Source organism: Pseudorasbora parva, chromosome 13 (genome assembly GCF_024679245.1).
Source record: "Pseudorasbora parva isolate DD20220531a chromosome 13, ASM2467924v1, whole genome shotgun sequence".
Lineage (NCBI taxonomy): Eukaryota > Metazoa > Chordata > Actinopteri > Cypriniformes > Gobionidae > Pseudorasbora > Pseudorasbora parva.
This window is the reverse complement of record NC_090184.1, coordinates 28,322,039-28,348,007: the sequence shown is the minus strand read 5'-3', so window position 1 is coordinate 28,348,007 and position 25,969 is coordinate 28,322,039. Positions and strand designations below refer to the sequence as shown.

The 25,969-nt window shown below is 38.2% G+C and overlaps 1 protein-coding gene across 1 annotated transcript in view; it reads right to left on the bottom strand.

Annotated features, from left to right (window-relative positions):
- prex1 (phosphatidylinositol-3,4,5-trisphosphate-dependent Rac exchange factor 1) overlaps positions 1-25,969 on the bottom strand; it is an 88,956-nt gene that overhangs the window by 49,713 nt on the left and 13,274 nt on the right. Inside the window, exons 2-9 of the mRNA XM_067413729.1 lie at positions 13,394-13,459; positions 12,906-13,028; positions 10,307-10,411; positions 9,851-9,952; positions 8,386-8,547; positions 5,508-5,641; positions 5,221-5,336; positions 2,883-3,032 (exon numbers count right to left, since the gene is read on the bottom strand). Coding sequence (XP_067269830.1) covers positions 2,883-3,032; positions 5,221-5,336; positions 5,508-5,641; positions 8,386-8,547; positions 9,851-9,952; positions 10,307-10,411; positions 12,906-13,028; positions 13,394-13,459 — 958 coding nt within the window. The remainder of the gene's footprint in view (positions 1-2,882; positions 3,033-5,220; positions 5,337-5,507; positions 5,642-8,385; positions 8,548-9,850; positions 9,953-10,306; positions 10,412-12,905; positions 13,029-13,393; positions 13,460-25,969) is intronic.

The window sequence follows — 25,969 nt, the reverse complement described above, 5'->3', positions numbered from 1 at the left end:
AAGAGAGCAACACAGCATTCTAAAAACTGTGCAAAAGTGCAACGCAGCTCGGCCACCGGTGAAAACAGCCCCGTCTATATTAGCGCAGAAGTCAGCGTCAAGCTGCAACGGAAACTGCAGCATCAAACAAAATAGGCTACCTAAAAAAAGCACTTCGTCAGTCGTCCGAGGCTTTTTTTTTGTTAAATGCAAAGGCAACCTAAAACATTCAGGTTTTTACCGTACATTTAAACAAAAGGTGATGTTAAAGAGAGTATCAATGGGATTGCAGCTGATGGACGAGGTAGGGCATGCTCAGATGTGGCGGCAGCTGGCATGGCTCTCATTCAGAGCTCTTTACTGTGCCTGAGACCCCAGAGAGAGGGAAGCCACCGGCAGCTGCAGCTCTCGCTCACAAAGAGTTTTTTGAGGAGGTGTTCGTGGCAGCTGTACGAGGCTCCAATTCAATCAAGTTTCAGCAAAGAGGCAACACATCATTAAAAATGGCTCCTCAAAACTGACCCTGCTGAAGCGTAATTTCCACCTTGGCATCTGAAAGTCTGAAGCTGAATGGCAATTTTAGAAATGAGCAAACCTTCATTTCATTGTACCAGTTTTTTTCCATCATTTTGAACTGCCGATTTCAATCAGTGCACACTGACGTGAAATGGATGCATGTTAGCATAACATCTTGGAATGTTCACTTGCTTTTTGAGCTAAAATATGTAAATTAATTTGCATAAAGAAATACAATTTAATTTAAATTGTAATTTTTTAATTATTTAAAATGATTAATAATTATTAAAACATCTTTAATAATTGTAATTATTATTTGACGATGTATTTTCCTTTATTAAGTATGCTCAACAGAACCGTGCATTTACCACGCATTATTCAAGCTGGGTACTTGAGAAATATTTTTCTGGTCTCAGACTCCAGATGACCAGAATTTCTAAATCGGATGCACGTCAAACCAAGTATTAATCGAAATGTGTAATTCAATGACATCTTTGAGTTGTATAGAGAAACGAGGGGGTGCTCGGACGGTCAGAGAGGTGTGACTAATGTGGCACCTGTTGGAATGGGCTCCGATTTCAAACGTCGGAAACCTGATACGCGCCATAAAACTTCTGCTTTCATCTGGCACCGCAGCATAAAGTGACATCTCGCACCGCATTATAGTACTTTGGCTGAGGACTTTGCCGTGGACACTGGTAAGCTGATCCTACAGACTAATACTTCACGCTGAAACATAAGAGCCGTGATAAGAATGGGCTCGGTGGTATATTTGGGGTTTTACTGCTGTGATCATGTGACCTAACAATCAGAACAACTCTGCAGTAAAACACATCACACAAGCATCAAAAGAGGAGATAACAAGAACAGGTGTCCAGCAGTGGACAGGTGCTCCATATCGCAACAGACCAAAAGAAAAAGAAAAAAAAGAAAAATCACAAAAAAACATACTAGGTACAACTAATCACAGGATGCTAAAATACAAAGCACAGAGGAAATGGGTTCATTTGTATTCATTAGGAGGTGTAAATATTTGCTTTGAAAATGATTTATTCTTTATAATACTGACCTATACTTAATTATTTTCTAAATGTATAATATAATTATTATTTCATTATTCTTTACTAAACAATGTGACTAGTACTGGAAATTAATTAATTATTTTGCTAATCATTTCAAATTGATTTCAATTGAATTTAATGTTTTAATTATAACATTATCACGTACATAATAAATATTTATCAAATTAACAGTTAACAGTTACATTGACAGCTGCAGTTGCATTATTTATCCTAAATTTGGTAATGCATGATTTGATTACATTTTCAGTGATAATTGTATTAAAAATAAACAGAAAAAAATGTAATGTTCCAAGGGAACAATTTAAAGGGATAGTTCCCCCAATAATTAATATTCTGTAGCCTGGATGCCAGCCGAACTTAGCCCCGCCCACAACATTTTTAGGTCGGGCAATTCGGTCTGGCATCGCTCCAAAGAGGAGTAATTATCCCTGAACAGAAACTGTTCGGACCAATGAAATCATCAGGGCGGGCTTTAGACGATGACGGACAGATGATAAACAGAAACGTAATCATGCACGTCATCAAAGAGGCTTATATTTGTTCGAATCCTAAACGGAGAGCTTGTTTGTATATGCATTCACCTTCACAATTTCTCTCAAAGATGATGATCATGTTGGGTAAGTACTTTTTTTTTTTTTCAATACCGGCTAAGATCGTTTATTCCATTGCGTGTGCAGACAGGGTTGCCAAGTTTTTACAACAAAATCCGCCAACTACTAGCCCTAAACAATAGCTTCTCAGGGGGTTCTCCGGGGGAAAAATGGTGTTTGGGGGGTAAAATGTGTGTTATTTTGGCAAGATTGCCTGCTAAAATTCACACTCATGGGTCTATATATCACATAATAGTCGCTTCAACCCTTGGACATAAAAAACAACCGCGGAAAAAACGCGGACTTGGCAACACAGTGCAGTTGAGCTCTGTTGACATTTGACATTGCGTCACTTCGTAGCTCTGATTGGTTGTTGGTCTATTTAATTGATGTCTTTCCTGGTTCGGTTGAAACACGCCCCATAATCACAGCCCAATGGAGCAGTATCAGACTCATATTCTGACTAGAATTGAGTATGACCACGCCAGGCTAAATATTCTGTCATAATTTACTAAAAAATTATTTCTTCTGCTGAACAGAAAAGTTGATGGGAAAAGTATGGAGGAAAAATGAACTATGGAAGTCAATGGGGTCCAACACACAAAAAAGTGCACATTGCATTTTTTGAATATTTTACATTTAACTGGTGTTTCAAATCATTTCATGATTTTATGTTGCATACTCTACAATGAAAAACCAGAGAAAATCTACTCACTCTCTCTCTGTTCACGTTCCTTTAAAATGGCGTCTAGCCATTTCTGCTTGTCTTCAGCGTTCTTGGCCATGCACACAAACCACTTGTTTTTGGCCGTGTTGTGAATCTTCCAGCCATTGGTCACTGTGTAGTTGTTACTGTGATAGTCCGCTAGAAACACAATGAAAAACATGGAACATGAAAAACAACAAACCAGGTTGAACAGCGCTAATAACATGAGCAAACTAACTAAATCAAACAAACATTATATACAACACAACTATTAAGTGCATACAAACAAGTACATTCATTCGATATAAATAGACCAGATCATCTATCAAAATCATTTACGCCTTCAAATTAACCTTAAAAAATGCGGAGGTTTCACTTTGTCAGCTTATTACTAAGGTTAAAAAGTTTCCCTCTACCATTACTAAATGAGTTACTGACCCAAACACAAATGCTGACACAGATAATCAGATTTTCTTCAACAATCTAGAAGCATTAATAATGTAAAAAGGTTAAACTAACCCATTAGAGTGAAGAATCGTTAAAGATGTACTTCAGCATCTCTCCCACTATTAAACCAAATCCTGACACAGAGCATGTGTATGACCGAGGGGTTCAGACAGTTACTCATACTCCAATTTTAACCCAGATTTGACAGGAGGTGAATTATGTGGAGAAATGAATGAGGTATGGAATAGGTAATGAGCAGTGGTTAATGTTGAGGTAGTATAAATAGATCTCAGAGCACTGAGGGGATTTGACAAAGGCTTTTAGCTCATATAAAACTGGAGAGAATTTATGAGTAATCGTATTTGGCACATGAGCCTGGCTCTGTAATAAACACCACCTAAGCATTATCTGATTGTTTTCCAATTAAAACAATAGCTCAGTCAAAACAACCAGATCAAATTGCCAAGCGATGAAGAAATATGGAGTAATGTGAAAATACAGAGCGGGATGTGTCTCACTGTTGCCTCAAATGTGCCATTTTATAATGCTTTCAAATGCGAATCATTCAATAAGAAGTTCTAACTTTGAATAATGTGGTGCTGCTTTTGAACTTATTTTGGACTTCTTTTATTGTCATTCATTTGCTATAAATAATCTTTTTTGGGTTTATATCAATCAAGACCCACAAAAAAAAGATGCATGCATGTATTAATGTATTGTATGTATGTACTTTATTATTATTTTTTGCAGTAAATTCACATAAATTGTATATAAAATGTAAAAAAAAATGCAATTTTAAAATAAGCATTCATTTTTAAATGTTACATACAATTTTTACGTGAATTTCCAGCAAAAATATTGACTTGGATATAAAAAAAGATTTTTGTCATAACACACCCACCACTTCCAATCAGTATTCATCACTACACTGCCTCTGAATATCCTTTGAAATATCGCTATAAACATAAAACTTCCATTATTAGGATAAATATCTGAATTTCAAATCCATCATCTTTGATCTTTACCCACAACATTCGAGCCATTTTATCTGTAACCTTCTCCAATAAGGCAAAACACATGAGCTAAATGAAACATTCACACAGATGTGAAGCATTCATTCACATCATGTGACACAAGCCCTGATAAACATGACACTGAGAGGACTGAAACACAAAACACGTCTCACATCTGCTGTATCAACTGATGGCATGTGTGGTTTAGGCTGGTACTGCGACAACCCCACGGGCTTGTTTTTCAGAAAGGATGTTTTTCTTTGTGGCTCAGAGAGAAAGAGAGAGAGAGAAGTTGCACTTCCACCCTGCTACTTAAGGTGTGGTGAAAGACTAAGAGCAAAAGGTGAGAAGAGCAGCCGTTACTTCCCCTGAGAGCTGAATTTCAAGTTTGGCCCGACAGCTGAACGGCACCTTTGGCAAAGTGCCCCATGGCGGTCAGCTCAGCGGAGGTGCTAAATGCGAAGCGCTCAATTCTAAGAAGCTCTGCGTGATCTTATCTTTAGGCAACAGTGGCACTAATTTTTACTGCATAAGCTGAAGTTCCCTTTAAGTGGTTTTGTTTGTTGCTTGTGATGTTCATAAGCACATGATGATCAGATGGAACAAACAAGGATATTACACAGGAAACTCCCCAACACATCCCATGAAAAGGTTGCTTTGTGTAGTTGTGTTTAAAAGTTAGTTAGTTAGTAGTATGTCCTGTTGAATGACAGGACAAGTTTAAAATACAAGTGAGTATTTACTGCACAGGAGGCTCGACTTGAATATTTTCAATATTTGAATAGTCTTTGACGTTAGCAAGTTGCTAAGCTAATGACTTAATACTCCGAGCAGCATAAACATACATACCACACACACTTTAAAAGCACTGACAAACTAAAACCAACCAGTTCCGTCTTCCACATTCTCGACCTCCATGACCTCCGTGTTGATGCGGCCTCTGAACACATACTGCGGTCCGTTGATGGATTTCGTCCTTTTGGTGGATTTCTTCCCTGACACTCTGGATATTTATATATAAGAGTGGAAAAATTTAAATATGATTTAGTTTCTGCATATCTATCTGATGGCTTTTTCAAGTGTTTAACAATAACACACTACAATACATTGTTTATGTTACCAATATTAGAGACTAGATTAATGGAGAACTCAAAAAGCATCTCAAAGGCCTTACCGGGACTTCCTCTTGCAGTAAACTAGGAGGTTGTCAAACAGAAAGAACACTCGTTCCTGGATGTTTCCAGCTGATATCTTCAACAGGTTGCCTTGAAGCAGCAGTTCCGTGCAAATATCAGTCAAGTTTGTCCCCTGGAAAACATGTGCCAGCGTAAGATTTTCTGCTGAGTAATTCCAATATGACTTTTTTAGTCAAAAACGATTAGCTGCCCATGTCCATGTAGCGGAACTAAAAGCAACAGAAAAAAATATGAAAATGCTGCCATCATTCAAACTAACTGCTTAATCGATCCATTCTTTCAACAGGTGGACTTTTTTTTCTCTTGTGTTTTATTAACAGTAAGAGTGCAAAACAATTTCAATCTGGTCATTAATCATGGCCTTCCATCTCCGTCTCAGCTTTCTCTCCTCACTCCCACTTTGCTTCCTATCAGATTAAATGCAAAAAAATAAAATCTAATAAAAAGCAGCGACCCCTAGCCAGACAGGTTTTGGTAACATACTGTGTCCTGTTCAATATCCAGGACCATTAAAAATTGATTCTACTCCGACGCCGCAGTCCGTGCTGACTCTGTACAGGATGTAATTTTCTATGCTTGGCAGGTGTGGACGTGTGTGAGTGTGTTTGATAAGCAGACTCCATTTTCTCTGCTTAATCAATGGCATGCCCAGACGGGTCAATTAGAGAGATGGGAATCTGCTTCCCGCTTGATCTGCACTATTTACCTATAAAGGTGGACCACTCTGGACTAAATGGAAACTTAATGCATTTGCTTTTAAATCAGACCACACATCCTGAAACGCTCTATATCTGAGGTAAAATACACCCTACTTTTTAAGTTCTCATTTTATATTCATTGAATATTTAATGTTATCTATACATGATCTCAAAAGCATTGAAACCTTGAATGAAAATGTATTTACTCGTCCTCCTGTCATTCCAATTCCAAACTTTTTTTTTCTGTGAAACACAAAAGAAGAAATGTTGAAGAAAGCACTTGCCGCTTGTTTCATGGAATAAAAATTGAAGGGATAGTTCACCCAAAAAATGAAATTGTAATGTTTATCTGCTTACCCCAAGGGCATCCAAGATGTAGGTGTGTTTGTTTTTGCAGTAGAACACAAATGAAGATTTTTAAATCCAACCATATAATGGGTTTTTTCTATGAGAGCCACTGTGAGAGTTAAAAACACATACATACGAATCCATATTAAACCCTGTGGCTTGTGATGATACATTGATGTCTTAAAACACATTCATGTTATTTTTTTACCTCATAGCAGGCGAATCTCATCTAGTATTCCCAACGCCATTAATTCTGCATGCAATACCTGCATGGATGGTGCAGTTCGGTCGAATGAGACATCGATGTACACATATCTATGATCGCACCTGTTTTTGACCTTCTCCGGCTTATGAGGCATCTGTATGTGAGGAATCTATATATAGATGCCTCATTGGTGCCTGCGCGGATGGCGTGGAAGTAATGGGGTTGGGAATACTAGATGAGATTTGCCTGCTATGAGGAAAAAAATAACAAATACTGTTCGGTTTCTCGCAGAAACCAAACGTTTCGTGTTTTAACACATCAATGTATCATCACAAGCCACAGGGTTTAATATGTATTTGTATGTTTGAATGTTTACTCTCATAGAAAAAAACATTATACGGATGGATTTAAAAATCTTCATTTTTGTTCTACTAAAGAAACAAACACGCCTACATCTTGGATGCCCTGGGGGTAAGCATATAAATAGAAATTTTCATTTTTGGGTGAACTTTCCCTTTAATGAATATCAAGGATGTTGAGCTCCATTATAACAAAAATGTTGGTCCATACTATTTCTGCCCAATATAAGTATTATGAAACTTCTACAGAACTTTTGTATATTTGGTATATCAACATAAATTATATTTTGTTGTTTTTTATTCTTTTCATTTTTTAGTTTTACAGCCCAGATCAACAAGTATCATATGTCAAATAGTGTCCAAACCTCTTTAACATTTTTTATTGTGTGTTAATTTTTATTGGCAGACTATCCCTATAAACAAATTTCAGTCACACTTTAGTCTAGGGTCCAATTCTCACTATAAACCAACTATTAACTACGACTAATACTGAGTAAGGTAGTTGTTAAGAATAGAAATTGGGTTAAGTAATGTACAATATGGCCATGCAGAATAAGACATTAATATGTGTGTCATAAGTGCGTCATATATTTAAATAATCCTCAGCTTGTCATGTTTTGCAGGGATCTTGAATAGCAACAGAGGCATGAAAGGACTGGAAAATAACACCAGCAGAAAGAATGCCCTGTATGCACTAAATTGTGAAAGTTTTAACCCTCGAAGCACACTTAGGGCTCACTGTCAGCTACAGAAATGCCCCACTTTGTCCAACCACTCAGTACTGCATCAGATAAATCAATAAAGAGGGTTAATGGACAGGGTACAAAGAGTGAGAGAAAAGGAGGATGAATACAAAGTAACTATGGTATAGAGAAGATGATAAAGAAAAGGAGGCGGGGAGAGACGACCAAAGAAGTCCTTCAGAGAAAGAGATAGAAGAGGGGAAAGTGAGTTTGTGGTGGCACACTGTTGCATGTTACACAAAACTAAGAGATCCCCATGGTAACGGGCCTTTGTGTTAAGACTTCCTCTTCCTGCTTGTGATATGCCCTAAGAAAATGATACACTGATCATGTCCGCATCAGTGATTCTTTCGAGAAAACAACTAAAAATTCTGTCAGAGGAACTTCCCTAAATAAAGACTTTTTTTTAAAGAAACATTAAGTTACAAACAGCTGGTGCTGGTCTGTCCCTTTAAACCCATCAACCATGAAACAGAAAACAAAAAAACATGTCTCTAACTCACCTCCCAGCCCTCTATGTGTGACTGTAATATCTCAAGAGCCTCTAGTTTCTCCATCTGTCGCTTGGTCTCGTTGATGTTGCAGCACACAGCTTTCATGGCCTGCAGGGCCTCTTCTACCGCGGGGTAATCTGAATGCTTCTTAGGGGTCCTCTTCAAAAGTTCCTGAAGGGCAAACAGCAGGTACATGCTTGTACTACACAGTTACACACACAGTCAGATACTGTGCACAAGAGACTATTTAAAGGTGTCATGAACTGGCTTTTAAAAAAATGTTATACTGTTGTCTGAGGTCAACTAATGACGTTCATGGGATTTTTACATTCAAAAACATCATGATGAATAAGTAATAGGCTATTTTCTACACTGGTTTTGAGGCTCTCTCCTAAACGCTGGGTTTTGATGAGTGTGCCGCACTAGAGACTTGGAAGTAAATGCCCACGGCTAGGATTGGATAAGATTTGCTTTTTTAATGAGCTTCAGCTCCCCTGTCAGTTCACATGAGGGAGGGATTGTTTTGAAAGCAGCAACCGGAATGATTATCTCGATCACAGGGTTCGTAAAAGTCAAACACAATGATTTTTTTCTCTTCCACCTTTGATTGTTTGGAATATTATTTTTGTATTACTTGGCCGCCCGATCGGTGGATATAAGCATGAGCCGTGTGCGCACACACAGCCCAGATCAAGAAAGAAATATTTCACTATTTGAGATTCACCAGCCTGCCGACGGGGTTTCGTTTTGATAGCCCATCTGGAAAACACATATATAGACTACTATTACATATTTAAAAAAAAAAAAGTTTACTCGCATAAGCGTGTTGCACCATTCCTGTGGGATCCAATATAGGAGACAAAGCATTGTGTTTTATAATCTCAATATGTCTGCAAATCCAGCTTGACCTGCTTGTCTTCCCCACATGAGCTGGAACTTAATTAAAAATAAATGAAGGATCACATATTCCTAATATTATGATCCGAAGGAAGCTTATGCAGCGAGTGTGTTCTTCCACAACCAGGAATAGAATATCTTGCTATCTTCTTCGTAATGTTTATTGCTGCTGGCTAGCGCAATCCAAATAGCTCCATGAGGCGTTGGCGGCGCTACTGAATTAGACGTGCTTATTATTCTGTAGAGGCGGTGTTTCGCAACAGATGACATCAAGATGCGACACATTCTGAGATCAATCATTTTCTGGGTCTATAAAAGCTTTTCTTTGACTAACAAGGAAGTTTTCAGCTCTGAAAATTACAGGATATTCTAATATTACCATGACCTTTTAATATCAAAAGCTCAATGGAAAGTTGATTTCTCAATTCATCACCCCTTTAAAGACAACATGAAATCAGTATCAACCCCAGTTTCTTTTGTAATATACATTCCTGGTCTTACAATAATTACACTGTAAATGTACGCATTTTTTAAATTGAACTTTTTATGTAATACATATAGAATAAACAAGCCATACCCTTAGTAGCAACGGGTATTTACAGATCCTCTGGATGGGAGAGAGGAGATACCCCTCAAGAGGAACATCAGTGCTCTTCTTCCCTCCCAACAACATGAGATGCTAAAAAACAAACACATGATCAGATTTGTGTAACATCCCTTTAAAATGACTCATGTTGAAAATACAGTGAGTTCCCATGGAGTGATGAATGGCACCATCTCACATCCTGGTTTGTACAGTTAAATAACTTTGGGTTTTAGTTTCACTTTAATAAGCTCTGGAGACCAATTGATTTCAATAATGGCAAATTGATGAACTACTAATGTTTATTTGCTTTAATTACTAATAAAATCTGTTTCAGGGTCACAGATGTCCAACTGATCTGTGACAAGACTTGTGTGTGATGGATCTTCATCAGAATGTGATGAAAAGGACTGGACTTTTTCTCTGAAATTTATATAAAAAGGTGCTTACCAGCAGAAAAGTCCGTACGTGGGGGATCTTGTTAAGCTCCACCAATAGTCTGAGTGCTTTCTCATGGTTACTACAGTATTCCCCATACACAGAGAAACGGTCCCTCTGAATTGGAGAGAGGAGAGTCACACTTCAAAACATTCTTTGTCAAATTGTTTCATATTTGGTTTGAATTAAACCAGTCCTAACAGATTTATATACATTTGGCCTTTTGATGAAGGGAGTCCAGTCCACCTATAAAAATGGTGGCCTTTTAGTGACAGCCCTGTATAGCTCATATGGGAAACGCTAAACAAATAATAAATGTTTCACGCTGTCTTTGTATAGATTAATACACATCCTCCTCCAACCATTTTCTCAAATACTGAGCCAAGAAGGGGCATAAGGGGCTGATTTCAGGTAGTGAAACTGCCAGAGATGCAATGAGGCGCTGTCATTCCGCCCTACATTATTCGAAACAAAACAGGAAGTGAAATCAAAGTACATAGGTTTTGCCTGAAAGCCACTCCTTCTTTATGGGTCGCAAAATGGAAATAGAAAGCTGAAAAAAGAAATGCAACTTATCTTTAGGCACTTAAAAGTGAGCAGTGCACATCTTTGATCCCAGCATGCATTAATTGGAACAAATCTCTACTACTAGGTTACCAGTTAATTTTGGACACCTAGTCATTCTTTTTTATTACTATCAAACAGCGAAAGCATGAGTATTATGTAGTGACCAAAAAATTAAAACAAATAAAAAGTTGATTAATCAAACCAGCTCTGTGTGCGATGCTAGCTGAGGTGCTTTTTTTTATATGGTATTGGAAGACAGTTTCACTTGTGACATGTTTATAATATGGTCAAAGTAAAAATAAAAAAATAATATAATAATAATAATAATAAATTAATACATTAAAAATAAAATAAAATAAAATAGTTAGGTCTGTTTAAAAAGTCCAGAAGAATTCAGGGCTGAGGTGACAGTTTATTAAAGATGCATGTGGTGAAGGTAGGATGTAATTTATCCAAGCTCCACAGTAACTGTCTGTTTAGGCACTGTAACCTTGACAGGGACAATGCAAATCCTGAAGGCTGAGGGTGCCTGAGCCATCCTCTTCCAGTAGGAAAAAGATACTTGGATTCCAAAGGCACTGTGTGGTTGGAGAGCTGTTGTGTTTATTTTACCTCTTTACATAAATGTTGTGCTTTGTATTTTCACCCTCTTCATTTGACTATGCATGTTGCCTATATATGTATTTGTCTACACAGGATTTTCCATTTGCATTAGTGCAAATGGAGTGTGTGTGTGTGTGTGTGTGTGTGTGTGTGTGTGTGTGTGTGTGTGTGTGTGTGTGTGTGTGTGTGTGTGTGTGTGTGTGTGTGTGTGTGTGTGTGTGTGTGTGTGTGTGTGTGTGTGTGTGTGTGTGTGTGTGTGTGTTTTCTGGTTGGGCCCTCAGGGCTCCAGACCACAGCACCTGTAATGAGAGAGTTTGGCAGCATCGCACACCCTCTTCCATGAACGAGGCGAACATCTGTTCTGGCATATGCTTTATAACACCGTTCATCCAAAAACACATACACAGCCAGGCCAATTAAGAGGAAATTCACTCTAGTTTGAGGTTAAAACCTCAGAATGTTTCAGTGAACTTGGTCGAAGGTCACATACACATGCCAAACCCAAAACGCTTCTTGTGAGTACCAATGGATAGAGTTAAAGCCCCAGATTGAATCTGCATTGCTTTAATGGATACTGGACTGCTGCTGGCAGCCATCACTTAAAATAAATTAATCAAATCACTGAATTTCACCATTATCATTATTTTCAGATAGAGAAAAGTATTTTAATTTATACAGAACAGTTTTAATAGAGATAAAGAAGCTAGAATTGTAAAACGCAACTGATTTGTTGCTAACATTTGAATTCAGTGTCTCTGAAAGAAACTTTTTATACATTGAACTACTGGTCATGTGTCCAACTAGTTTATAGTTTATATTTGATACATACTATAATGTATGGCGGAATAGCACTTCTGAGAGTACTTCGACTCTGCGGAGTAAAAAGTCACGCCTGAAAAATCCTCCCACATCTCCCCCTCACTCTCTCATTTCTGTCAATAGGGGGAGGGGGAGATGTGAGGGAGGATGTTTCAGCCAGGACTTTTTACTGTGCCGAGTCGAAGTACTATTCCGCCATACATTATAGTTCTCCCTTTTAATTCCCTTAGAAAAGCACCACATTTTAAGAAATGAGATTTAAGATTTAAGAGAAAATATGGAGGTGTTTGGTCGCTTCTAACTTGATCTCTGTTTGGTACTATAGTGAATGAACTGGGCTTAGTGGGCTAAGCTAAGTGCTATGAGAATGTCACTGCACGTCAGAGCGATTAAGTGCATGTACTGAGACGAGAGAGATATGTATCAACTCGTTTTAGTAACATAGTTTAATATGAAAAAGCGGTGAAGTATCCCTTTAAGCGCATAAGAGCAAAAATCCCACACTGTGATCGATCGGAAAAGGATATTTATGGTTTGCTTGGATAAATAAATAAATGAATAAATCATAAATCAACTGCTAAGTAGTTCAAGGATGATTTCAAATGCAATCTCAGGGACTCACAAATTGGAGGAACACATGTCCGAGAGAATGGTGCGCCTGGGGTTCAGGCTGCAAACTGGCATCCAGTGTGGAAAGAAACTCATAATGGACATCCAAAATGGACTCGATGTTAGAAAACAAGATCTGTGTGAAAGTAAGAGACACAATTTAAGAAAATCATCCAGAATAAATGCTACTTTTTCTGCAAGAGGGAAGGGCCTTGATATTTTTTTTCTCTTTAAAGAGCCACATTTGAATGAAAATATTACATTATATTTAAGAAAAAGTATTAAACGTAAATGGATCATGTATACCTCCATACATCTACTAAAAGGTTCAAATGATTTGCCTAAAGTAACTGAAAAAGAAAAATGAAGCTAGTTCTGCTCTAGCATAATTTGTTTCCACACAGTTTGATCTAATACAATGACATCCAATTTTTTTTCTTTTTGAAGCCAATGAATATTTTATATAAATAATAAGTCTTAGTTTTGTTAATGGTGTTTTACCTTGACCTGCTCTGGAGTGAGACATTGTTGGTTTTCTGCAGTCTGCCTAATTCTCTGGAGAAAAGCCTGTTGATTTACAAAAATAGAGAGACAAAGAGAGAAAAAAGTTAGTGTTTAGAAATGGAATCACTACAGTGTGAAAAAGGTGGGGCAGATTTGTTTGATCGCCCACCACACTAAAGTCAATTTTGAAGTTGTAACACTTCCTGTAGGTTTACACCCTTTTTTTCAGCATATCTAACTGGAGACTCAACATTCAGCTTGGCAAACACACACAAGAGTGTGAAGTTCACGTACGGTGCGATCTACTGGAAATGATTTGGTTCCCATCAAGTGAGAAAAGTGTTACACAAATTATCAGAAACTTTACAAAAATATCTTCTACCCTGCTGTGCATGCAGACTATGTGCCGACAATGAAAGAATGAGAGGGCTTGCTAAACAAAACACTGAACTCAAATCAGCAACACAAAACTCAAGCAACAATTTATGTCAACTTTACTGCATGTAAAAATGGCAAAGCTGTTCAAACTCTTTTATAAACGTTCAGTCATCGTAAGCTGAGGGTGACACATCTCCACAAGTGTTCCTGGTAAACTATGAGATGGGCCCTGTCTCATACATTTTAAATACATATAAATGATTATTAAAGGAACTGTATGTAAGAAATGCTATTCAATTAATCATAAAATGGCCCTGATATGTCACTGGACATTAAAGGGGGGGTGAAACACTCAGTTTCAGTCAATCTCATGTCAATCTTGAGTACCTATAGAGTAGTATTGCATCCTTCATATCTCCGAAAAGTCTTTAGTTTTATCATATTTATAAAAGAAATATAGGCTGTACCGAGTCTTTCCGGAAAAAACCGAGCGCCTGGAGGCGTATCGTGTGGGCGGAGCTAAAGAATGACAAGCGCGCAAAGCGGTGACGTCCTCAAGCGTGGAGAAACCGGAGAAACCCATCTATCTCAGCTAATACAGATATATGATCCACAATCAAATCTGAGGGAGAAATAAATTGAACAGGAGAAACGGCAACATCAGGACGTCCGTCTCTGTGGTATGTAAGTTACTGTATTTAATGGCCTCTCCACATTTGTGTGTGTTTACTCGCAGTGTATGAGGACATGATTCGGTTTATGGACTATTGTATGCGACTAGACCTTAGAAGTAGCAAGCAAAACGGTTTTGCACGTCAGAATACTGTAACGTTATACAGAGAACAACAATGGAGTAACCGTTAACAGTTAGCGCATTTGAATGACGAAGCACGCGATCGTGTCGTTTACTGATGTTTACTCATGCGTCCGTAGCCAAAAGCAGAGACATTTGAAGCAGTTTAAGTTAACTCACCGGCTGCTTCCAAAGCAGGACCGAAGCTTTAGCGCTGGGACTGCTCCGTCAAAAACACACTTCTTTGGTATGATTTGGTAAAGTCCTGACAGCAGTGGTGTGTAAATCCATTTTGAGACGCAACTGAAACGATGTTTTGAAGCTTCCCGTCATTTCTGCGTTCAAATCGGTTCAAATGCAGCGCTGCCTTCCCGGAATGCTGTGCTGAAGCGTTGAAGTCGCTCGACGTCACCCATAGGAATAAAGTGGAGCGCGGCGCCACATAAGTGTTCACGGACGACTGGAGAACCTGAGAGACTGTTTACGCCGTGCATTTCCTCTCTCTCGCTCTAGTCACGCGTACGCGCACCCTACCAGGAGAAGAGCCCGTACAGCCCATACAGGGACCTTCCGCTCTTATTAACGTCAAGTAGACCCATACTCGAAAAAAACTCGCCGAAACTTGTGAGAAACCGGAAGGAGTATTTTTGACACAGAAATACTCCATCAAACGTCCAAAATTAGTTTTTGAAACTTTGTCTATGTTTAGGATGGGAATCCAAGTCTTTAACAGTGTAAAAAGCTCAGTATGCATGAAACAGCATTTCACCCCCCACTTTAAGATATGTTCATTTTAAATACTTATATCACTGACAATAGTAGTCAGGCCAGGATATTGTCATTTAAAAGTTGTTGTTGCAGCCCTCAACTGATGTTGATGTTGTCATGTTGTGTTTTGGCCTTAAGCGCCACCCTCCACTTATCGACCAATCACGAAGGCAGTAGTGTTTCGGCATCCGGGTTGCCAGATCTGCTCTAGTTACCACAGCTGCAGCTACAAACGTTCCTGCTGGATCCTGCAGCCTATCTAGCAACCTCGAGTCAGGGGGAGGGGGAGAGGGGCTACACCGCTCTACAGTCATATGAAAGGGATTGCAGTACCAGTTTTGGCCACAATCTTACATACACTTCCTTTAACCTTTTTGACTCCGGGCCCCCCATTGTCCACAACAATATTCGAAAGACACAGACAGTTTTGCATAATTTTCTGGGTAAGGATTAAGGACAAGGAAAGGATTTAAAGGATTTAAATATTTTTTATTCATTATTTCTACCCTATAAAACGTTTTAAAGCTTGACATAACTAGAACCATTTATATTCATTATAAAAATGCCAATGAAAATGTTATTTATTTATATGACTTTTCCAGGTATAGATATCATATCACATACTTTTTAGACAATGGTGAACCCTAGTTCTTAAAAAAAAAAAAAAAAAAGAACAAGAAAAAGAGGTGAATTAAATACGAAATGTCTTCATTTTTAATTGTTTGAACTTATTTGAAATCATTTTAGATACCTGGTTGATAACCACTGATATATACACATTTAGGACTTCTCTGTGAGTAAACAGTATATCTGATTTGTAAAATAACTACAGACAGGAACATTAAACCATAGAATTGATTCACTTTGTTGAGAAAACAGAAGCAGCAGGTTGAGAGAGAATTATAAATATCTTCATCACTGATTTGCAGTTTTAGAAGAGTCTCCCTTGGAGAAAGAGTCTGCCAATCACTGACTGTTTCTAATTCTAGCTCTGTAAAACACTTCTCATCAGCAGCGGCAGCAGCAATGAGCCGATCTGCTACCAGTGCGCTCGACTCATTCCGCCCTAGTGTCTGTTAAATTACCTGTCACTCTAGCTATTGTCTCCGACGGTCTCCCACAGCAACACGACACCGCTATAGACTTATCTGGAGCGTTTTCACCTTTGCCACACGACTATTGTTGTTGTTTTTTCATCCCATTTTCTTTGAATCTTTTATTAGCATGTGAGGACATTTTGTGTGTCAGCAGCATAGTGCTGATTGTTTCGGTAGAAAAATCTGATTATTTTATCAGTCTATCATCCTTCTCTCATAGATTTTAAAGGGAACAAGACCTTTAATGCAGGTCATCATGCTTCTTTTTCCTTTACCACAATGACAGGACCAAAAGTTTGCTAATGAGAAGCACTCGCCAGTCGCCACCCCCCTGGCATCCCTCTGATAATGACAGACTGACTCTCAGCCACACTTCTGCATCTCTGGAAGAAATTTACCATGCCAGCTTATGCTACTAAGAGCATTTGTTTGTAAAGACTCTCCAACATATTTAGCTGTAAACATCATATGAAATAACATGCCCACATTTAAGAAACACTTGTATCAATTTAAAGGAATTTACAACAAAAATAACATTCTGTAATCATTTACTCACTACTTTTTATCTTCTGTGGAACATGAAAATATGTTTTGAAGAAAGTTCTTCTAAGTGTTTTTATTTGCGTCCATACATTGTGTTGGTCCCCATTAACTTTCATTATATGTACAATACAGGTCTTGAAAAACAGAGTGAGTAAATGACGACATTATTTTGGGGTGAACTATCCATTTAAATGCCACATGCTTAAGGTCAATTCATGCCATGTTGAAATTATCATAATTGTTACATTCACTTTAGATACCACTGGTAACCAATATCTGCTTACATTATTGTTTTTAAATGGTTGTGCTATTCAAATTAGTTATATAATTCATGTCGGGTGGCCATGATTATTTTCCAGCATGGACCAGATCTGATCAAATGGACCGGAACAATTCTACATCTAGAATCCTGAACTGAAATAAAGTAGCACTGCAAGATATATTTTTTTATGAATTAAAACGAATAAGCGAGAGAGAAAGTGAGCGAAGCAGGAAGGACAGAGGTTGAAAACCAAGTCCTGAATGTGCGCACAATTTAATTCCTTTATTAAGTTTCCTCCTCAATAAAAAGCTGTGAGTGAGCGCATACAGGCAAGTCTGCTTCATACAACATTAAAAAGCTATCTTTGTGCGCATCTTTGTCACCATCGCCTTGCAGTGGCTTGGAAATCAAAGGGGAATCAGATATTTGTGTTTAGATCATGTAGGTTGGATGTCCAGATATCGGATATGTATCTGATTTTCAAACCACATTTGGAAGTGGCTTAGAACTGATGCGAAAAAAGAAAAAATTGCATCAGATCTCATGCGGATTTTTTCGTTTACACGTGCAATAAACTCCGATCTGTCAGATGAGATTGCGAGCAAAAAAATAGATTTTTTTTGTGCCAGTGTAAACGCAGCCAGAATTTCACGTGTCAGATTGAGCCAACGGTAATTATGACATGATGTGAAGGCAGCATAGAGCACACAAAAAAAAACATGTTTAGCTAGTCTGTCTGAAGTAAATGCACATCAGATCTCCCAGAAGGACCCAGAACACATTTGTAACTGACACTCAGAGTGTAGTATGTGCGGTGATGATGGTGGTTGTGCTGTTTGTTGCAGTTCCTGAGGCAGCAGGAGGGACACATCCCTCAGGCATGCACTAATTTAATCTCTCATAAGGCCCATCCACATTCATCCATAAAATGGTCATCCATGTGACTCAGCCCGAGGGGCTCGTGGTGAAAGAGACAGGATGTACATCTCCAAACTGCAGGGTGATAACGGGGATGTTTGGATGACACGGATGGAGACAGATACTTCAATATTTAAAAAAAAATAATGAACAGATTAAAATTATATCGCTCCCCATCCCTAATTGGACGTTAAGGCTGATTTATACTTCTGTGTCGGACCTGCAGCATAGACCATATGTCGTGGGCTACGCATTGATTTTCATTTATACTTCTGCGTCATTGTCCGCGTCGAAAGAGGGAGCATGTTGACCCCTGAAGAAGGGGTTCCTGTAGACCAATCACAACGCCTGCGATCCGCAGAGAACTGATGCGTTACATTTTTGGAGAGGTGCACGTCAGGCTACGCCATAGGCTATGCGTACCACACACAGCCTACGGCGTACACTCAACGCAGAAGTATAAATTGGGCTTTACCGTGTTCGGCTGGTCCAATCTCACTGTTTACACTTTTCAGGGTTATTTCTAGCCCTCTCTCCACATTATGAGAAATTATAACACCCTTCACCATTAAGAGTTTGATTTTCTCTGACAGGCCTTCCTAGGGTTGATTTGGCCCTTCTCTGGCCTTTTCCAGCATCACTCTCATGCTTGCGTCAAAGCGAAATCATGTAAATAAACAAACACTACAAGGCTGTGTTGTGATTCCATGGCAACCGTTACTGTTCTCTGGGCAACGGAGTGTGAAGTCAGCAGCAAAGGATGACAGGTGCGACCGGGGGCCTGTGTGTGAAATGAAAAATTTAATTCATTCATCCCGATTCAAAGAGGTAAAGGCAATGAGCTAATGAAATACTGCATGTCAACCTTTACAAGCAATTTTGACGCGACTTAAATCGCTTCCAGTAATCAGATGAGCCTGCGTTTCATTTCATCTTTTTTTTTAAAAGAGCCAGAACAAAACTAAATGAGAAGACTGACTTATAAATATTACTCTGATTAAGTTCTCAAATGGAAACTGTGGGAGCAGACTTCAAACATAACGGATGCATTTGACGTGCAGAGGAGTGAGGAAAACCGCAAAGGGGCAATAGAAAAAGGCTAAATTGCACAAAAATTCTCAAATAAGTTTGAGAGATGAAACTCTCTCAGCAAAAGACTGTTAGTCTCTAACAGTTACAAACCTAAAGTCAAACTTAATATCTATTAAAAGCAATATTTAATATATTAGAATATATTAAAATTAAGTCTGATGACTTAATTATGTTTATTTATATACTTATAATTTAAATTGAATCAATGTATATACAGTACTACAGAGAGAGAAAAAAACCCAGACAGAATTGAAAAACTATAAAGAGTAATTGTAAGCCCTCTGAGGAGGTTTACATATCTGAAGACTATGTCTGTTCTGTACAGCTGGTAAGAGAGGCAGGGGAATAGAGTTACACACAGTAGAATAACCACAGGCTATTAGATGTAGAAGAGCATGAATGTGTCCATATGTCCCCACAAAGGAAACAAGCTGTTCGCTGACTCTTTCCCCCCTCAATGAAATGCTTTGCCAGGAAACAGACATTATAATTTTGCCACCTGCAACACAGGGTGACCTTAACCAAACACTGAGACTAATTCAATGACAGGAGCGAGACCTTGGCCTCTTGCATTTCAGGAAGGAAAAGGCCGAACAAACCTTTTCCGTAACAAAAAGGCTGCTGTTTCCCACACACAATACATCAACACTGTTCATTGTTTAGATGGTTTTCCTTTAAATTAGTGCATTACCAAACAATGATTGTCATTATTAAGATTGAAGGGTAAAAAAAAGGTTTGTAAGCTTGCACAGCCTTTCACCCTTGTATTGAGAATGGACTACTGCCAATAAACATACCACATGGAAACTGAAGTAAGACTTGCATGCATAAAACGCACAGAATGCACTGAACATGCACTCGATTGTGATGGTTGTGGCAGTATCTGAGAAATCACAGCCATGTATGATGCTCACTGCAGTTTTACACACCACGCAGTATACATATTCCTGTAAGCCCCTTTGGAATGGATGTGCCTGGACTGAATATCAATGTAAAGTAAATGTACTTGTGGTCGTCAGTATAGGACTGTAGTCATGGCGATATCTTTCACTGCAGTGCCTTCCTAGGAATCATGGGATATAGGAATTTTCCCATATAAGTTGAGCAGCATCGGCAACATTATTTCCTCAAAACATTAATGTTAAATGCATTTATGTCAGCACGTTTTTGGTTTGTTTTTACAAATTGAGGAACCAAAAATATTTTCAGTGGTGACTGGACTGAAATAAGACCATAACTTCAGCATTAACCCAGTCAAAACAGGTTCATTAAAAATGCACACTGTATTAAGTGCAGTATTTGCCCCCAGCATTGATAAAATAACTTTTATTTTATTTATAAACATACATTTACCTCAAATCTCAATTTAAGTAGCCTAAATCTTCGTATGAACAACAATAAATTGTTAAACGAGAAGGAAGTGGCTGACCGCACTCTGGATTCAGTACAGACTAAAAAAGTCTATCTTAACCTTTTTATTTTATAGATTGCATCGTGCAAAAATTGCAAAGTGCATGTGAATTAAAAACAAATTTTCAACAATAAGGCCAATTTCAAAACAAAGTCTCGAACGTTACGAATCAGTGTATCGATTCATGATTTGGACCACCAATGTCACGTGATTTCTGCAGTTTGACATGTGATCCGAATTATGAATAGATACGCTGATTCATAACTGTTCGAAACTTTGTTTTGAAATCGGCCCATCTGTCGTTATTTCTTTCTTATTTTGCGCACAAAAACTAATTCTCGTCTCTTCATAAAATTATTGTAGAATCACTGTAGTAAGTTTTAACAACATATTTAGTGCCTTTTATGTGTCTTTAGAGAGGAAATGACATTGATGTCAATAAAGATATCTTAATTTGTGTTCCGAAGATGAACGGAGGTCTTACGGTTGTCAAACGACATTAGGGTAAGTAATTATTGACAGAATTTACATTTTTGGTTGAACTAACCCTTTAAAGTCATGTATCTTCGGAAATGGATCTGTGCAGAAAGTTAAAAAATAATGCAGCGCACACTGCCATGCGTAAAGGGTTCGCAAAATGCGTACTTTCCGCCAATGCTGTAATGACGTCGTTTTTTGGCCATGTCCACACTAATACGTTTTCATTTGAAGACAGCGTGCCTTCCGTCCACACTGAGACAGCGTTTTAAGTCAATGAAAATTTATCGTTTTGAAAACGCTCTCTAGAGCGGATAAATTTGAAAACACCGTCTTCGCGTAGTAATGTGGACTGTGAAAACGGAGGCTTTTTAATACGATGACGCATTTTTAGCCATGTGATGCAGTCATATGACCAATTCAGCCAAGATGGTGAACGACATTATAAAGCAGTTGTTTTGTATGCTTTCTGTTTTGACAGCCTTGTTAAATATTAATGTCAGTTTGTACATACTGTTAAAAAACTCAGTGCCTTTTCTCGACATTGTCTCAAAATGAGTATATAAACGAGTAGCGGAAATTACGCAAGTCGAAGCGTATTGGATTTGCTCAAGCGCAGTATGGGGATGTAAGCATTTTCAGACGTTTCAGTGTAGATGAACACTTTTTGGAAAACGATTGAAAATGATAGTGTGGACGCGGAGCGTTTTTAGACGAAAACTCTGTTTTTATATTTATCCAGATTAGTCTAGACGTAGCCTTTGCCACGTGCACCTAAGAGAATTTGCAGACGTGTCGAGTATAAATCCGCCTTGAACTTTTCAGATGCACCTGAACCAGCTGAGGTGAAGATATAACCAGCAGCAAAGTTTTAACAATGTCACATGGGCAGATGATACCAGGGTCTCAATGCTGAGAGAAGGACATAGTGAAATCTATCCAGCACATCTCCACCTCAAGAGCCTGAAGAGCCATTTCTGTCACACTTGCTCGCACTTGGAGTTGTCTGACACTGAACGGTGATGGGCCACTCCAATGACCTCCTTTACGGCCTCTCTCACAGACGAGAGTCTTTCATTATCATGCAAACAGACACACCACTTAGTCCCTCTCTGATAAACAAACACCAATGCAACTCAATTAGCTGATATTAGCAATGCCAATGTGTTGCTTGCAAGTACAGACAAATGATAATGTATAAGAAACCGGTCATAATCTGAATGTGCAGGATGCATTTATTCCATATTTACAATAAAATAATACAGTATATGCACAGACATTTCATTTTCAGTGTGCTAGATGAAGTAATATCAACTTTGATGTTTTGATCACTTGGCACATTATTTGACCAGTATACAAAATGCTAAGATTATTTCAAGATAATATTTGCCAAAACCTAATAGTTGCATTAAACATGAAACTTGAGGAGGTCATGGCACACACAGTGATATTACGTAACAATGTAAAATTCAACTCACTAAAACGTTTTAGTGTATATCTACTGCTTTATTATTACTGTATTTCAGAAAAAAAATGGTATGTAGTGTATACTATAACATGCATAGTAATTATGTAATTCCAAAAAGAGCTAGCATTGCAATCTGTGTACTCCATTTTCACTTTTCAGTGTTTGGTAAATGTTAAGTGTAGTTAGGAAATGATAATCTTCCTTTTAAACATCATAAATGTGTCATTTCAAGAATGAATGCCACCCAAAATCAGAGAAATGGATGAACTGAGGTGAAAATTGGCAAAGAAGGGGGAAACAATGTTGAGTTCTTTTTACGAAAAACAAAAAGAGGAAGGATATGACTCTAGATAGGAAACGGTGCGGTGTGAGGAAGCTTTGTGTGGTCAGCGCCTGTCAGCGCAGAGAATTAGGCCACATGCGTGCCAGTACACTGCTAAAACAGAGAAACAACTTGCGGCAGTGAGGACAAATCTGGGTTCTGATAAACGCCAAAGTATATCTTAGACTCGCAAATCCATTCGACACACTGGCTGAGGTAAAGTTCAGGCTGAAAGACTTCAAACCTTTAGGGAATATTGTGTTTGCAGTCATTCTTAAGGTGGGGTAAGTAAAGCTCCTGTGAGACACAAAACATCATTTTACAGAGCAAACCACTAAATTCACAGAATTATGCTAAACAAGATGGAAATCTGACTGACGTACTTTCCCATCTCACATCACCGGAGATCTAACCCACCAGCCGTGCTGAATGGTGGAAAGACAGAAGGTCAGACATGGGCAACAAGCCTTTTGTTTGATGTGAAGCAGTCAGGCATAGATGGTCAGACAGTAAGGTGGACCAACCAGACTGGCCATATGCTGTCATGGACTTCAACCTCTCCCAACAGGACTGAGGTTCAAGAGCCTGCTGCCACCACTTCTGCCACTAGCAGACGTCGAGACTAGCACTGTTCTGGTTGACCTAGCAGCGTCAGGCCACAGACGGCGGGAAAAAGTATGGAGGACAATCAATGTGTTTTGGGATTTCGATTACAATATCATCCAAAGTCACATTATCTCACTATAAAAAATTTAACTTGGGTAATTGTGAACACATTTATTTCACTGCAAAACAGTGGGGAGTCCATACACTGACCTATTTGATTACTACTAGAATATTCTCTTATGTGTCAGCTGTTTTAACAACTTGAAAGCACGTGAAGGATGTCACACATGGCAAATACAGTGGCACTCTATTGAAATAAGGGACAAGTCTGGCTATTGCAACATGGTCTTTTTAAACCTCTGGTTGTGAAACTAGGGTAAACTCAGCAATTTCTTTAAACAAGACAGCCCCTCCAAATCATCAACTAAAAAAAAGAGGTATAGCACTTAAGATTGTTAGTAGGGCTGGGCAATATAGCCAAAAAAATGACATCAGTCGATAATTAAGTCACAATAAAATGTAAAATCCTTATTTCTCATTTCAACCAGACAGACTAGTTCTGTCATCAGAACATAATTAAACACTTACCAGACAGGTGAACATTTCATAAATTAAAGGAACTGTATGTAAGAAGTGTATTTCAATTAATCATAAAATGGCCCTGATGACACTAGACATTAAGATATCATGTTAATTTCAAATACATCTATCACTGACAATAGTAGTCAGGCCAGGATATTGTCATTTAAAAGTTGTTGTTGCAGCCCTCAACTGATGTTGATGTTGTCATGTTGTGTTTTGGCCTTAAGCGCCACCCTCCACTTATCGACCAATCACGAAGGCAGTAGTGTTTCGGCATCCGGGTTGCCAGATCTGCTCTAGTTACCACAGCTGCAGCTACAAACGTTCCTGCTGGATTCTGCAGCCTATCTGGCAACTTTGAGTCAGGGGGAAGGGGGAGAGGGGATAGTGATTGCAGTACCAGTTTTGGCCACAATCTTACATACACTTCCTTTAATATTACATGTCACTTAAATGCACATTTGACAGTAGCTTGAGTTGGGATGCAGATGTAAATGTTCATTAAAAACAATAACATCTGTAATTGTAAAAAACAAATTTTTAAGGGTGCAATTTTATAGGGGGAAATTTGGTCTTCCATATTTGGATCATGTTAAACACAGGTAAAAATCAGACATTGCAGGTCACTATCATGATAAAAAAAGTGCAAGATATATGGTATAATATAAATGCACAAAAACAGCTTAATAACAAAAAAAGCAGAGCTTTGTCGTTCAAACGAGCAGCTGATTTGTTCTGCTTTTGGCGCATGTTGGTGCTTTAGCCGTTTAATGTTTCTCATATGCAAAAGAAATGGCAGTGCTTTGTATGTGTACTAGTGTGATGGTCTGCAACACGCATGCATAGCATTATTTGCATATAGTGCATTAACTTTATATTGACCAATCAAAATCAGTCAGAAAACAGTGGTCCGAGACAGCCTAAATTGCTTAACAATATAAGGGAAGCTTCAGATGGGGAAAAAGCAGAAACGCAAAAAGCATTAAGGCACGTTTCTAAGCCTTCACTGTAGCATGTGATTCATACAACTCGAACGGAGAAACAGAAGTGAGATATTCAAAAAACAGTGATGTGCTGTTTTTTTTTTTACAGGCGGTACCAGAACAATATGTACAAGAGCAACTTAGTCTTGAACCTAAAGCTGAACCTACAGGTCATATCACGGTCCAACAAATGACAACGGTCCATTTTTTGATTATTTTGATACTTTTTAAAGACACAAGATAAATTAAATTAAATTAAATTAAAAGGTTTAAATTAAATTAAAAGGTGATCATTTTAATATGGATCATGCATTATAGTGTGAATTCAGGTAAATTGAGCCACTTTTGACTTTGAGATGACTTTCAAAACAAACAATGTATTTTACTGGAATTAAGCCTGTACAAAATGAAACTGCACACATTTGCTGTTTATATGATCAGATAGTTTACACTTAAAAGCTAGAACTAAAGTGAACAGTATCTCTTACACCACTACCAAGGAACTAAAGTAAAAGCATGATAAAGTTCTCTCTTCTTTGGAGTATGACTGCTGTATATTGACACATCAAACAAGGATGTTTCACATTTACACACATTCACAACCACAAATCATCCCAGTAAATGTAAATATACCATGCCCTGAATATTAGCAACCCTGCTTCCAGTCTAAACTCACCACTGTATGAATAGAGAAGTTTTAAAGTGCACATTTAAATCTAAATTTAAAGTGTGATATCTTCAGACTACTGTATCAGAAAACTGAATGCGTAAGCCTTCAGACTGAAAGTAGACAGCAGACATTTCTGCAGACACAGAGCTTTCCTAACGCTCAATTTTCCTGATAGGTGCTTTCATTTAGCAGTTATTCTACAG